A 13,567-nucleotide genomic window follows, 5' to 3' on the forward strand; every position below is an offset into this window, starting at 1 on the left:
CCCCTCTTTCTCTCTCTCTCTCTCTCTCTTTCTCTCAGCTCAATGCTCACAAGTCTGGTTTCTGATTTTTGAAATCTCAAACAAATGTGAGATATTACAGATTTGAAACTTTGCAACTCACAAGTCACAAGTTTGAAGTCTCTCTCTCCGACAGGGAACTCATCCCTGATGGGGTCGGGGATGAAAGAGCATTTCTTTTCCCAACGGGAATGGGGAATGATTTGGAAATCAGGGTCAGGGATGGGAAATGTAATCCCCACCCCAAACCCACCATGTTGCCATTCCTACCATTTATTTTATGGGCCAAAAATTACACATAAAAACTTGCAAAGCATCTTTTTTGTCATAGTAACACCAAAGTGGATAGATGAGAGAGAGAATTAATTATATATATATAAAGCAAACACTTGCCTTGATTTTGGTGCAGGTGATAAGAGTTCAATTTAAAGGCATATTATTAATGTATATCTCTATCTTTTATGCATGTACCCTTACACAGGTATGGCAATTTACTTATTAGAGCAAAGCATGGATCTCTTGAAAGCAAAAGTCATGTACACACTCTAGCAGCATGGAATCTAGCTGCACATTAGTAATATTTCTTGTACTTGTACACACCCTAGCGAACCCCTTCTCCCCTTATTCGGCTTTTGTTGTGAAAGACATTATATCTTTGGCTGATCTGTGTCTAAATATAACCTTCAACTTTATCCCTAGATCAGCTAATTTTATAGTGCATGAAATGGCTAGAGGTTTGTCCATTCTCCCCTTGGGACCTCGTTCCTAATGGAGGAGTCATCTTGGCTCTATAAGTTAGCCTCAGACGACTTTCATTTTAATGGATCAGCTTGAGCTCTTTGCACCAAAAAGAATGTTAAATTTATGAAGCGATATTCTCTATGTAGAGCTGGATTTTGTGCTTTTTTAGAAAATCCTGTCTCGTGATAGGATATGTCATGCTCGCATAGTGTTTGCACAATTTTTGATTTCCAAACTTTGCAATAGAACTTTTTCTAGTTAGAAAGCAGTCTTGGCAAGAGTATAATAGACAATAATTTCCAATAAGGGTTAATTACTTATATATACTATGCATATTTGAGAAATCAAGGTTTTAAAAAATGACTCGGAACCAGAACCGTTATAGCCACCGGTTTCTGAGTCAAGAGTTCGATCATCTGGTTCAAATAGATGGCCCATTCAAACTAAAAAACAAAATAAATAATTAAAATAAAAATAGCCAAAAAAATGTTAAACATGTCGACGGTTTGACCGCCCTAATCAGTGGGCTGTTAACCAATTCAATGATTTTTTGCTAAGGACTAAGTTTGGGGTAAAATGAAACCAGTTGCCTAAACGGTTCGACTGGCTGAGTCAACAGTGGTTCGAAAACACTGTATTACCTGAACTTTTAAAAGCAACCTATATGTACCTTGTTTTTTTAGCCCCAAACTTTCCTCTATGTGGGTGGCTGACCACCTTAAAACTTTATTAAATGAAAACACTATAAAAAAAGGAAATAGGGGAGGACATAACCCACCTTACCCAAGCCCAAAGTACAAGGAACACTCCTTAAACTCTCAAGAAACCTGACCAACAAAACAACTAAATAAAACATTGCATGTACTTGGAAATTGGTAAGCCAAAACTGTATTCACAGATTAAAGATCTAACTTTAGTTGATATTTGATTAACTAAATAATAATAAGCATTTGAGGCAGTCAATTCCAAAATTAGCAAGATAATATGGCACACAATTAACCTCTTTATAAATATGATTAAAAGAAATCCCAAGTCGGGCTGCAAAGCGAAAAATTTATTGAAGTACTTGTTAATACACACACCGAGGAGACATTGAGCCTAAATTTAATAGGTTCACTAAAATCATATTATCACTCTCAACCAATATATTACTCAAATTGATGTTTGAGCATAATTGAAGCATCAAGAAGAGCTTTAACTTAAGCCTTCTTTGAAGAAGTGCTATGCTCATAGAAACAAGAGAAGCCAACAATAAATCTTCCTTCACAACCTCTAAGTACCCCACCACCTCAACCAATTAAGCCTAGGTTGCCTCTACAAACTCTATCTGTATTAAGTTTAACTTATGTGTACCTTGTTATCCTTTCCAAGATTAAGTCTAACAAATAATATACAAAAGACAAAAGTATCCATAATTATTCATTAAATTTTCAAAATATGTCATTTTCTTTCTTTTTCTCTTTTTTTCCTTCTCTCCCTCTTTCTCTCCTTCTTCTTCATTGTTAGTTTTCACTTGTAAATATGCTTGGTTTCCACTTTCTTTTATCAACTTTTCAATTTGATAATTCATGGAATAACTAAATTAATTATGTTTCCTCTTCCTCTTGTCAACATCTTCAAAAGTAACTTAGACCCATTTTCCTTCTACATCTCCTCTTTCATGAATTCTCTTACCATTCTAATGTTTAATGGTCTCAAAGCATGAATTCTTATCAACAGAAAACAACAAATAAGCCACCTTTTTTTTTTGAGAAAAAGTGAGATTTCTATTAAAGAAATAAAGATAAAGATATATATATATATATATATATATATATATATATATATATATATATATATATATATATATAAAGGTTCTTGAGGGACAACCAAGAACAACAAAGCAAAAAAAGGGCAAAGGAATTAGAGCCTTACAATCTAAAAGCACCCTCCCACAAAATATTATTCCAATGACTAGAGAACTGACCAAAATTGAAGCCCTTAAATAAAGTTTTGGTTGATGTCCACTTGACTAGCATCCTTTCTACCTTGCTCTTGACTTGCTCAATTGCGAGAGCTTGTCATCGAAGGTCATCCACTTGTTCCTTTCATTCCAGATACACCAACAAATTGCAAAAGGTGCTAAGTGCCACAAAAGATTCCCCCTTCTACTAAAGGCTTTCACTTTCCAAGAGGCCAATAATAGTTCTAAGGTAGGGAAGGACCTAGTTCATAGCAAAGAGCTTAAGGACATGAGACCACACACTATAAGCATAGTTGCAAGCTAAGAGAGTGTTATATGGTTTCCTTTACATAGCCAAATAAGCAACACCGATTGACCAGCTACATTCCTTTCTTTTTAGGACGTCAATGGTTTGATTTTTTCCTTTCAGAACCACCAACAAAACCTTTGAAGGGATTCTAGACTTCTTAGAGGGTCACCATAACCGACCTTCAGCTAGTGGCTAGGTTTAATCTATTCAAGTTGTTTTAATAGTGTAATTAATGCCTCCATATGATTTTATCTTCCCTATCTTACGCTGAAGCAAACATAAAGGAGAAAGCAATATGAAGAGGCCTATCACTACACCATCTATCCTTCTAGAAAAGAATTCCCTCACCTAAGCCCAATTTTAAAGAGACCAGATTGAAAAAGAGATCTCTATTTTGCATGATTACCTTCAAAAGATCTGCACCATAAGACTGACTCATTAATCGGGAATGGTTCCCACCCTAAACTAGCTTTCCTATATTAGTCTTTCATCATATTAATTTCTCCACTGAGCATTGGTTTTTGTAGCAAACCTCCACAACCATTTGGGTAGAAGGGCCAAATTTACTTGCTTGAGGGGTTTTACTCCAAAGCTCCCAACATTTTTTGTTTGCACACCTCTGATCACACAACTAAATGGAATTTCTTTCATCATCTTTTCCATTCCATAGGAAGTCTCTTCTAAGTTTCTCAAGAGATTTTAAGACAAAGGCCGGTGCTTGGAAGAGAGACATGTAAATGGGCAAGCTTGAAAGACACTTTGAATAAGAGTTAATTTGCCTCCCTTTGAACGGTAACGAGTATTCCAATCTGCTAGTTTGAACTCTACTTTTTCAATCATCAGATTCCATATCTCTTTAGATTTATAGTGAACACCTAAGGGTAATCCCACAAATTTAGATGAGAGGAATCCCACCCTGCAGCCCAGGACTTTTGCCAATTAATTTATATTTGGAACACTCCCAATATGGATGAATACACTCTTTTGGAGGTTTATCTTTAGTAGGGAAACCTTTACAAACCTTGTATGGGTTTCCCTACCTTTTCCTTCAAACCAAACATAGCCTTAAAGAAAATTAGAAGGAATATCGGATCATGACAACTTGGCCTAGAAAAAAGCAACAAATAATTGAATTGTTGTTCCTTTGAGATAGCCGGCTAAGACAACTCTATCAATCATTGTACTCAAAGCTTCCACCACCAAGATAAACAAGAAAGGTGAAATGAGATAACCCTATATATCAAAGACCCTTCTTAACTGGAAAGAAACCTTCTGGCTTCCTGTTTACTAAAATAGAAATTTTTAGTAAACCCGAAACCTATCCACTTCCTCCATTTCAACCTAAAACTCATTCTCCTTAGAATACTCTATAAAACCCCAATGCATATGGTCATAAGCTTTTTCCATGTGTAATTTGCAGATTACACCTGGAAGATCTTTTCTTAGTATGGAGTTGATGCACTTATTTGCCACCAAAGCCCCATCTAAAATTTGCCTCCTATTTATAAAAGCACCTTGGGAAGGGGAAATTAGAAGGTTAAGCATACCTCTCAATCTATTAGCCAGTACCTTTGAAATGATTTATAGATGTTTCCAATTAGACTTATTGGTTCATAGTCCTTGATTTTAATTTTACCTTTCTTCTTTGGGATTAGGGCTAAGAAAATTGCTTTTGAAGAATCCTCTAGCTCTATATTGGCATAGAAGTTAGAAAACACCTACTTCAAATCCTGCTTTGAGAAAGACCAACACCTATTGTAGAACTTTATAGGTAAGGGTGGATTTGAGACGAGCTGAATACTTGGCTATTCAAGCTCGAGCTCTATTCGAGCTAGAGACTTGAGCTTGAGCTCGGCTTGGTTCAAAGCTTGCAAGTTTGAGCTCGGCTAGGTTCGAGCTCAACTACAAACCAAGTTTTTTTCTAAAAAATAAAAATCATACATATAATAATATATTTTTTTATTTTACAGACAAAAAACTAAGAATTATAAAAGTTATTTATTATTATACATATAAAAATAAAAAATACACATATAAAAATTGTTTTTATTTTACATACAATAAAATAAGGATTATAAAAACTATTTATTATATATTTATGTATGTATATGTATATATATTATTATATGTATGTATGTATATAAAAAGAGTTATTTATTTATTATACTAGGGTCGATTAGGCACGCGAGCCTCATGAGCCGAGCTTCATTAGGCTCGAGCTTGGGTCAATTAGAAACCAAGCCTATATATCAGGCTTGAACTTGGCTCGAAACTCGGTTTAAACCGAGTTGAGCCAAGCTCAAATAGCTCATGAGAAGCTCGGCCCATGGCGTATAAGATCATTGGTGCCTTATAGAGTTATAGTATCTCATCTTTAGTAAAAGGCCTTTCCAAGTAGTTTCTTTCTAAGTCAGGTAGATGGGGGAGAATTAGCCCATTCAGGGGTTGTCTTCTTATCCTATCTCATCTTCACTGAACCAAGAGCATGTTGAGTTTTTCCTTTGCAAGAAATTTATCACCATGATCATGTTATCACTCATTAATATGTGGATCACCTTATCCAAAAACGTTGGAACAAGGGTGCATGACGTGCAGCTTCAGCTTCCACTGCCTTTACACCAAGAACACAAGTAGGTTCCAGTCTAGCCTCCACGAATCAACGCCCTACTAATTATCAACAACGACCCATGCATGTAGCAAAAGGCAACCCAAAGTGCAAGGAACCATCGCAATAGATTTTAAAGTCCGCCCTAACGGATTTGTTAATAAGGCCACGAAACGATCAATTTGTACGTGGTGGATCTCTCTCCCAATAAGTCCCAATAAGCACATGATGACACAAGCTTCCACTTGTCAAGGAATTGGTCAATCTCACAAATGAAATTAATGGAGATCTAGGATCCTAAACAAGATTTTAGAAGATCACCTCAATTATTTCTGACCATCCATATTTTCCATAGTGTAGTACTGAACCAAACATAGTCTAAATCTCCACCAGGAGGACTGTTCATCATTGCACACCACTTCAGAGATAGAAGTCTGAATCCAGCTACAAACTGTTGAAACTCCTCCTGACCTCAGTGACCTCGAGATATGGCAATGAAATGATCGATTCCATTGCCTGACACCCGAAAGCTAGGGCACATATAATCGTTTTGTAGCCAATAAAGTTTATCTCTGGTCACGATCGATTCTATGGTCTAATAGTTTCGTCCATGAAAATATTTGAATTCTTGGGTACGTAGAGCTTGAGTTTCCAAAAGGTGGCATCCCCATCTAAAGTTAGGTATGCGCGTATATCCTGTTTCTGGCCACTTCTCTCCAACATCCACATCCAAACATCCTCCTCTATTGCATTCCTTGCAATTGGTACATTCATTATATATATATATTTATATTAGCGGGGACTCGTAGGACGTACGGGATTTATTAAGAGAAAGCTAAATAATAGAAAGAGTTATTTATTAAAATACCCTTTATAGTTTCATGGATTTACTAAAATCTACCCTATACTCAAAATTTTACTAAAACACCACTTATAATTTGCAATGGATTTAATCAATTTTTCCATTAGATGACAGTGGAAGATGACAACGTTGACCTTAATGTTCATTTAAATAAATTTAATCAAAAGAAAATAAAAATAAAAATATCATTTTTTCCCTTCATAAGACACGAATAACCACTCTATTGGTTATATTTGGTTAATTTTGTTTTCTGTACAAAAAAAAAGTGTTAAGGGTTTTTTTTGGAACAAAAATCACGGGTCTAATTGCAAAACAAACACTCCTTAATGAAATGTTGATTAAGTAAATAAGTTATAAAATATATTATATTTTTTAATAAAATGAAAACTATAAGATATGTTTAAGTAAATATGTAAAACTATAAGATGTGTTCTAATAAATGACTCTAATAGAATCACATAAGTGTATACAATTGTTTTATATTTTCAAAATTTTAAATAATAAATAATTATTCATATTTTATATACTACTTTAATAATTTTTTTATAATACAAAAATAACAATAGTTAATTTTAATTAGGTTTATTCATCAAACTGATGAAACCGACCAATTCGATCAACTCGACTCGAGTTGGTCGGTTTTCTAGTATTTTAGGTCGGATTTGGTTAAAAAATTTCTCAATTCGACCAAGTTTGATCAATTTCACTTTGGCCATTTATAAACCAACCAAAATTGAATGACCTAACCATGGATATATATTAATATTTTATCTTAGTCTAAAATGTTTTATATCATAAATTTAATTTTTAATAATTGCACTATAATTTTTAAGTTTAAATCTTTTGAACCGACTGACCAAACCAAAAAACGATCCAAATCGATACAACTTGAGTGGGTCGATTTTCACAAAAGGTCAATCGGTTTTAGCTGACCAACTCCCCAACCTGACTAGGTCAATTTGGTTGGCCAAATGCCTACGACCGAACCGAACCAACTCATGAACATTCATAATTTCAACAAAATTAATAGCCTCATCTCTGATAAATAACAATAGTTTAATATCCAATAATTATTGAAAATTTATAACAAAAATACACAATTATTGAAAATATATTGATAATGAAAAAAGTACAATAATTACAAAAATACAATAAATACTAAAAATATATTAACTTAGTCAATAAATAATATAATCTCAAATAATAATTTAATCTCTAATAAATATTATTCAATAAGTTAAACAAAAATACAAACATCCTGCTCTATTGCATTCCTTGCAATTGGCACATTGAGCAATATCACTGCTAAACTCGGGCTATATATATGATCAGGTAGCATTACTTGTGACCAAGCTGGCACAATGATGGAATTTTTGGGTAGAGCTTGAGCCAGAAATTTCTCGTAACAACTTGCATATTGGGCTTTAAAGTGACTGGATCCATTATAGTCTGGCCTAAGGCGTCTCACTCTCACTCAGTAGTCAGTCTGACTAACATCGCCCCCACCCGTGACCCGGCCACCCAGCCATGAACCATGAGCCATGGACCAAACCCTCCCGGAAACATGAATCTGCTACGCGGCATACTGCATGTTCAACCTCTTGAATTGATTACCTGAATCCTGATCTCTCGACTTCTTGACGTAAATACATCGGACGGTTATAGTCATCGGATCACGTCAAATAATTTCGAAAATTTGACGTCAAGATCAACATTACCTTAAGTGGGACCATCTGCGCCTGGGCCCAAGAGAAGCCCATAAGGCGACACCACTTGTCTTGAGTTTGACACATAGACTCGATGGAGGATCTGTCTATAACATAACATCTGTGTAGTGTGAACGGGTGACATAGCAGATGGGCTTCGAGCCTTCAAACACGATCCTTGCTCTCTATTCACTCAGTCCGAGTTGTTTGATGCACGGAGGAACAGAAATCCAAGGAAGAAGAAAGAAAGGGTTTCTGTGAATTTATCCGGTTGAATGACAATTTCAACTGTATTAACGGAACAAATAACCGCTGCTGCATAGAAGAACAAGCAGAACTCAAAATTATAAAATCTTTTAATCCGAGAAAGCGAGGGCTGCTTGCTTATGCAAATGACGGATCCGAGTCTTGAGTTGCAGGAGGCCGGCTGGGAGGAATTGAGAAAAGAGGCCAGAAAGATTGAGGGCGATCTTGACGTCAAGCTCTCTTCCTACGCCAAGCTCGGTGCAAGGTTTACCCAGGGAGGTCTGTCTTCTTTGATCTCTTTCCTTTCTGTTTCTCTCTGTCAGTGTTTCTGTGCATCGTATTTTAGATTCTCTTCAATAGTGAATTTCAACCACTGCTAATGAGCATTTTGAACATGTTTTATGTTAGTAGAGGGATTTGGAAATTGTAGGTTCCAAATGGGAAGATCCATTTTGTGCCCGCGTTGGGCACTTGAACGTAAACTCGTTTTCGTCTTTCAAATGTAATCTGACCGATTTCATATCTGACTATGCATTTTGGGTGAAAACTGCACTGTCTAATCGAGGTGAATCTATCTCGCATTAGTCCTAGTGGTAAATGGCTTACGAGTAACAGAGAGACCATCCATGTGAAGTTGATTTACTGGATATGTGCTAATGTGTGTGGTTTACATGTATTTGCATTACATTGGAAGTTTAATTGGAACCCTCTTATTAGATTCCTCTTTGATGCAGTGGAAATGTGGAATAGTCCACTTGAAGCATCTACAAACTGCAAACCAGTTCAGTGAATTATGAAGTAAATTGTAATCTTTTTTGATAAGTAATGGAGAATTTATTAATATTAAAAGGTTAAATAAGAAGATACAGTAGAGGCTTCCCACATAGAGGTGTGAGATGCAGCCTCAAAACCAAGACAAATTACAATTGAGTCCAAAAAAGCTGATTCTTATGCACCTACTCAATCTTTGAACGGGTCAATCCCTTAAGTCCACCTACTCAATCTTCTTTAACCTTCTCATCTTCTTCCCTCCTACATTCACGCCACAAAGAAGCTTCAATGGCTGTCACCAGCCAAACAGAGTAAAATGCCCCATCCGTAAACATGTCAACCTTCCAGGGGATGTCTTCTGGCCTTACGTTGCTTAGACTGACAGCAACTGAGTGAGGTCTTTCACAAGGAAACCATCCAATAGGCCCAAGATTCAAACAACAACTCTATCTTCCACTTGCAGAATTTTTGAGTTAGACAGGGGACTCCACCTAAACACAGTAATATTATCAGATTCCATTTGAAAACATGCTGCATCAACCCCAACCTCTTACTTACCACTTCCAAGAGCGCCTTACACTTCTTGAAAGGGGTTAACATTATGGTGGATTTCAACTTTAAACCTCTTATCACACCATCTGCGATTCTCCTCCAGTCTCCCAGTGGTTCTTTGGTAACCACTAGTGAGTAATTATCACACCTTGGCTGCATTGATGGTTATCCTATTATCACTTTAAACGTGTCCTACCATCAGTAGCTCTCCCATCTTCTTAAATTGCTGCTGCTGCTCCTTTCCTGCAGATTCTTTGCTAGGCTTCTGAGTTTCCTTTGTTGATTCCACCCTTATTTCTTGCATATCTCCCATCCATAGCATGAAACCTTTCAAAGCACCTAAGATCTCCTTCCAACCAGTCGCCAGGTTTCCTTGTGGGAAACAAACTAGTTGATTTTCCCTTCCTCCAAAATATTCAATGATCACCATAAAGCTTCGCTTAGCATTCCTTCTTCTTTCTACCACATACTTCCTATCATCTTCCTCTGTTGATCCCTTACACTCCGTCTTCCAACTTGCTACGATTGCTTCCTCAACAAAATCCTTAAACCAGGTTATCACATCTTTCCCTACCAGCAATACCATAGCCATTTTTCATCTCTCTAATTTTCAAGGCTCCCTTCCCTTTCTCCCTGAAGCTTTCCAAAAGAAAATGCTTTGCTGATCTTCAAGGCCTTCTCCACATGGGAATCTGCCTGAATTCACCTAATGATTCCATTTTTCCTTGTTCCTCTCTTCCACACTTTAAAAGAATTGCAAAATTTCCCTTGGATTCGCAAAAGATTCATGAACTCTTAACATGCAAATAGAGATTCTACAAGGTATTACTATGCCTTAATAAAAAATGAAAAAAAGGAGAAAAAAGGAAAGGAAAGAAAAGAAATAAGTAGCTTTGTGTAGCCTATGGTTACAAGAGTTTAAAGTTTTCACCTTGTCATGGTTTATTAGGTTAGTGGCATTGCATTGGAGGAAGTTATTGTAATTTATGGATACTACTATTCTTTCACAATTCTAAGTTTCTTCATTCTTCTCTCATTGTGATCCAGTAAGATGATTGTACTAGTGTTTCACATTATACAGATACAGGATCACCTACTCTTGGGTCCAGCAGATCATGGAAGTCTATGGAAATGGAGATTCAGTCTTTGCTTGAAAAGCTACTAGATACAAATGATGCCATGAGCCGTTGTGCTGCATCTGCAGCACCTACTACTTCGGTAACACAGAAGCTAGCAAGGCACAGGGATATACTTCATGAGTTTTCTCAGGTTTTTTTCCTTTTTCTTTTCTTCTCTAATGGTTAGGGTAACTTGGCTATTTCTTCATTATCTATGCAAGCTTTTATTTTGTTGAAAATTGTTTTTTTCCTCCCTCTTATTTTTTTCTTCCTGTATTTTGGGTACTTTGTTTTGGTTATGCATTATGCACTCTCAGTAGATAGCCATATTTTGTTGTTTTAATGCCATGCTTTCCTGAAATAATTACCAATAAGAATTTTCCTCACTTTAGGGGCCATTGCTTGCTCCAATGGTGGAACCCTTGGTTCACAAGCATGAGAATGGGTGGTCGATTCTGAGAGCAGCCACTTCATGCAAGAAAATGCTGAAGGTTAGGTCTGCATCCAGTCCACCCCTCCCAAGACCCTGGAAAACTGGGACCAACATTTTTTTTTTTTTTTTTTGATGAGTGATAACTGGGACCAACATTGGTAATGACACGTGAGTTTCCTCACTTTCTCTGCCTCTTTGACAAGCATGTTGTTTAGATTTTCGCTATATTCTCCAACTTGACATCTTTATTACATGGTTATTTTGATACTTTTCTATAAGATACATGATTGCCTGACTATGAATTTATGCCTAAGTTTAAACCTATAAATTCTAATTTGAGATTGGGAGTTAATCAACTGATGGTGGCTCAGTTAGTAGGATCTCTGACTTGTTGTTTCTGAGACCTGGGATCAAATCCCGCTGCCACCAGGGTTTGGGGGAGGGGGTTAAGGGGATGGAGGTGGGCTACCCACCATTATGTAGCTCCATCAAAAAGAAAATTGATATTGGGAGTTTACTGTGGTGAGTTTATGGAAAAAAAGAAGCAGAGTTGCACACTTTAATGGTTTAACCTAATTAAGTATATTTTTTTTATGGTGCATCATTAGTACCAGAACATTTTGTGGGGAGGGGAGAGTTTGTACTTGCGTTGTCTACACTAGGGGTCAATTCTAGTCCATGTATTTTTGCATCAACATTAGATGAACTGAGAGCTGACAAGGCATTTATGGAGGGAGAGGGATTCCATGACATATGATGTTTTGATGACAATATAGTAACAATTGACAAGACTGTAGGATTATGTAAAATTAAATCTATAACAAGATGCTTCAGAATCAAAAGGTTTTAAAGTGGACTCAGATAGAATATGTTTGGTGTATTGTAAATGAGGGTGAGGGTGCAATTAGAATTGGTGGCCAAGAGATACCTCGAAGTGATGATTTCTGCCACTTCGTTTAGTAGTTCATAACATATGAGAGATCAATGAAGATATTTCTCACAGAATTGGAGTGGGTTGAATGAAGTGTTGAGGTGCACCGGGTGTTGTATGATCATTATCTCCTCAGAGGACCCTTATAGGTTGCTTTCTTTGTGTGTTCTGTTATGTGATGCACCAAGCCCCTGAGAGCAGCCAGCCACTTATTTATCCCTTACCCCTTCTCATCTTCTATTTGGGCTCAGATTGTGGGGTTAGTTGACCTATTTTGGTGTTTCCTCTCACCACTTTTCAGTCTTTGAAGCTGACAACTGAAGAAGCTCAGAGAACTTGGAAAAGTTGAATGGAAAACAAAAATAAGAATACTGATCATTGAATGGAATACAATATATTACACAAATAATTTTACTGTCTACTGTATATGTTTGAAAAGCTTATGTCAAGTATATAAAAAACATATCATGCTTATGGACCCCATTTATTACATATTCTATCAACATTTTGGTTTGGCATGTTGTAGAGTGTCAATTGTCAGGTAAGATTATTGACTTTGACCAAAATATTATGATATTCAACCAACTTTTTGGAATTTTCTAACTTATTTTAAGATTTCTGTTGATAGGGCTCAAACTGAAATATGTCAGCTAACATTTCTGACATGTTTTGACATTTGAAAGTTGAAGCCATTATTTTGTTTTTAATTATTTTTTTGAAGTCGAAACCATTATTGCATTAGCCAAAACCTTAAATAACCAAGAAGAACTCTAACTGATTTGCAATATGAATATAACATTGAGATATTCCCTTCTGCCCCAGTGTAATCAGCATATCCAGTGGGTGGGTTCACCGAAAGCCCAGAGATGCTACTACTGTTGATGTTAAGAAATACTTCTTTGGTTCTAGTTTCTAGCTGGACCTGGATTGCATCTTGAGCTGCAATGATACGACAGTTTAACCTTCCCACTGGAGGCAAGAGATGGGACTCCTACTCTAATTTGTAGGGGCACTCAAGTGCTGATTCTGACTCTAAATAACTAAATCCACTTGACTCCTACGATATCTAGAAGTAGAAGATAACTTAAAGAAAAGAAAAGGTGGCCTAAGGGCTTCTTTTCCTTCCTAGTCTTTTCTGTGTTTGCATAAAGTTTCTACTCAGGGCCAATAGGCAAGAAAACTCTATGAGAGCAGAATTGATAGCACTCCTACATAAGGTTGGGCAGAATAGCAGATAATTATTTATCTCAACACTGATCATAAAAGGGGACTTGAAAGTAGTAGTGGGCTGGATTGAAAATAACATGGGAAATTGGCACTATCAAAGCATCA

The 13,567-nt window shown here is 36.4% G+C and overlaps 1 protein-coding gene across 1 annotated transcript in view; it reads left to right on the plus strand.

The window, feature by feature from the left end:
- The first annotated feature begins 8,311 nt into the window (after window positions 1-8,311).
- The window catches only part of LOC104598582 (Golgi SNAP receptor complex member 1-2-like), a 33,947-nt gene continuing 28,691 nt past the window's right edge, over window positions 8,312-13,567 (plus strand). The window contains exons 1-2 of the mRNA XM_010260724.3: window positions 8,312-8,709; window positions 10,835-11,022. Coding sequence (XP_010259026.1) covers window positions 8,571-8,709; window positions 10,835-11,022 — 327 coding nt within the window. The 5' untranslated portion in view covers window positions 8,312-8,570. The remainder of the gene's footprint in view (window positions 8,710-10,834; window positions 11,023-13,567) is intronic.

Source organism: Nelumbo nucifera, chromosome 6, assembly GCF_055504915.1.
Source record: "Nelumbo nucifera cultivar China Antique chromosome 6, China Antique-T2T, whole genome shotgun sequence".
In the NCBI taxonomy this organism is placed as follows: domain Eukaryota; kingdom Viridiplantae; phylum Streptophyta; class Magnoliopsida; order Proteales; family Nelumbonaceae; genus Nelumbo; species Nelumbo nucifera.